Genomic DNA, 2,582 nt, shown 5'->3' on the forward strand with positions numbered 1-2,582 from the left:
CTCTGGATGAGCACCTGTTCTGTTCATTCCCTCTGAAGTATCTGTCACTGGCCACTGTCAGGATACTGAGCTATATCGGGACCATTGGTCTGACACAGTATGGCCATTCTTCTGTTCTACATAAATGGTACAAAACACTATGGCCCCAGTCCTCTGGGCTGGTTGAGCTGTGCTCAGTGTAGGACCCAGAGGTGGCTATATGTCACCTTTGTGCTTCCCCAATTTCTGAGGCTTCTTGGGGCTGATTCTGCCCCTAGCATAAGTCAGGGCAGTCTCAGGACTGTTTGCAATGGTCCCCAGGTAAGCTGAGCATACTTTGAAAATTAAAAAACATGCCACTTCTGTGGCAATGTTTTTTAGGATTGCAAAATAACCTCATACAAAAAGCCAAGCATACTTTTTAAAAAGTGCATACTGATGTCACTACTGCCAGCTGCTGACTCTGCACATGCATATTTCTTGGAGTGGGGAATTTTGTTCACTTATTTAAGCCCAGATCCTCAAAGGTGCTTAGAAACCTAACTCTCACTGATTTCATGGGTCAGAATTTAGCCAAACATGTTGCAACAGCAGCACTGCCATTTGGGGGGCAATTTAAGGGTTTTTTTTTTTGTTAAGGCAGCTGGTCCTCACCAGAGATGATCAGACCATTTTCCATCAGACCAGAATTTCAATGAAAAACAAACAAAATAATCATGAACATTTTCTCAAAAAATATATTTTGAATTTTTGAACCCAGCTCTCCTCAGAACTTGCTGGAAAAGCTTTCTTTTCAGCTGAAGAAAACACCAAGAAAACACGTATTTCCTTTCTTGGAGACATGCATGTAATCTTCATGTGAGATGACTTGCAACCACAAGAGAGCACTCTTTCCTTTGATGATCTCTCAGCCTTCCTAGAAAGGTAGAGAGATACCATATAAGTTTTGCATACCGCTGGAGAACCCGCTTCAGTTAGATTGGAACAGCAGAAACAACAAAGGCTGCAGATGCATTTTGGATTACAGTGTGAAAAGCCTGTGGCTAGTTTTTCAGCTGACAGGAGATCTTGGTTCCTGAGTGGGAGGAGTTCTGCCAAAACTTTGAAGAGCCCTATAAACTTTGGAAATTACCCATCTTTTGGAGACAACTTTATCAAAAGACATCGTGAGTTACAATACAAGAGAAGTGTTTAGAGCCTGGAAGCTTGTTTATGTTTGGTGTTAACTCTGTGGACACACTTTCAAGCTAGAAGAAAAGGAATACAGGAACCCTCTTATTATCTTTTGAAAGATGAAGATCAGAGGAAATGCTAGGTTTAAAGTGTGGAGTGATGGTCCTAAAAGCCAGTCTATAAATTAGATGGCATCCTGTCTCTAAAAAAGATTGAGGAGTAGAGCTGATTTTCAGTCATATAGTGGATTGTTAGTTTTGCCTTTAAATCTGGTCAAGAAAGGAACAGACTGTGGGGCAAAGGACCCAATACAAATGTTTCCTCCATGCATGGATTAATGCAAGATTTGGAAGCCAAATTTGAAACAATGGACAGCAATAAAGATGATGGACTATTGAATGGGATGTTATTCTCTGGCGCTATGTCCATGGGTAATAACCATGTGAATCCTCATGGGTTACCACTCAGAGAGCCCTTTGGTGTTCCCTTCCATTTTGATCCAACTTACTGGGACCAAGCCTACCGTGGTTATTCAGGTAGATTTTCCTGCATCCCTTTCTCTGGATATGTAGGAGTCTATGACTATTCTTTTGAGCCTGCCTTCATTCGAAAGAGAAATGAGAGAGAGAGGCAAAGAGTGCGTTGTGTGAATGAGGGGTACACACGCCTCCGAGAACATCTTCCCAAGGAGCTTGCTGACAAACGCCTCAGCAAAGTGGAGACCCTAAGAGCTGCAATAAATTACATTAAACACCTTCAGAGTTTGCTGGACTGTCAGCCATTAGGACCTACCACTAAGGAAACCATATCTGCTAAGGAAGCTACAGATGCTTCCAGTCCTGATCTAAGAAGGGAATGCAACAGTGATGGAGAGTCTAAAACCTCTTTATCTTCATCTCCATACAGTGAGTTTGAGGAGACTTGCATCTAGGAAACATCATTTTCAGAAACAGATGCCTTCAAGACCAATCAAAAACTCTATTATTGTATCTAAATCCACACAATCTTTCTACAGGTCAAAATGTATCCTAGGAAAGAGAAAAGAGCCAGGGAAAATAAAGGTATCGTCAGTCTCTGAGAGGACCTTTTCACTGTTGTTGCATGCATGTAGCCTAAAGGTGGTTTGTAAGCATACACAAATTCCTCTCAAGTTTCCTCAGCCGTATTTACTAATTGTGGTTTAGATTATTAAACTTGAAACAGTTTTTAAAATCTAAATTACTCTTCACCTTTTATGCTGTTGGGTTACTTTTTGCATTTCACTCAGTGGGAAAATGAAAATAGATTAACCAGGTTTGGAGTTTTTTCCTAGTCAGGTTTATTTTCTAGTTTCCATGCATTGATACAATGATGCAATGTTTGGTTTGCAAATATTGTGAATGCGGGCTGGGAGGGAGAGAGGATGTAAAAATTAGATAACATATGTTCCA

General features: G+C 40.9%; 1 protein-coding gene across 1 annotated transcript; it reads left to right on the plus strand.

Annotated features, from left to right (window-relative positions):
• The first annotated feature begins 1,477 nt into the window (after positions 1–1,477).
• On the plus strand, positions 1,478–2,083 carry ASCL4 (achaete-scute family bHLH transcription factor 4). The gene has a single exon (XM_077807550.1). It carries the CDS (start codon positions 1,478–1,480, stop codon positions 2,081–2,083), a length of 606 nt encoding a protein of 201 aa, XP_077663676.1.
• Positions 2,084–2,582: the final 499 nt, after the last annotated feature.

The sequence above is a fragment of the Eretmochelys imbricata genome, chromosome 1, assembly GCF_965152235.1.
Source record: "Eretmochelys imbricata isolate rEreImb1 chromosome 1, rEreImb1.hap1, whole genome shotgun sequence".
In the NCBI taxonomy this organism is placed as follows: Eukaryota; Metazoa; Chordata; order Testudines; family Cheloniidae; genus Eretmochelys; species Eretmochelys imbricata.

Excerpts from the sequence above, each read along its gene's own strand:
- ASCL4 (XM_077807550.1), top strand. The coding sequence starts at position 1,478 with ATGCATGGATTAATGCAAGATTTGGAAGCCAAATTTGAAACAATGGAC.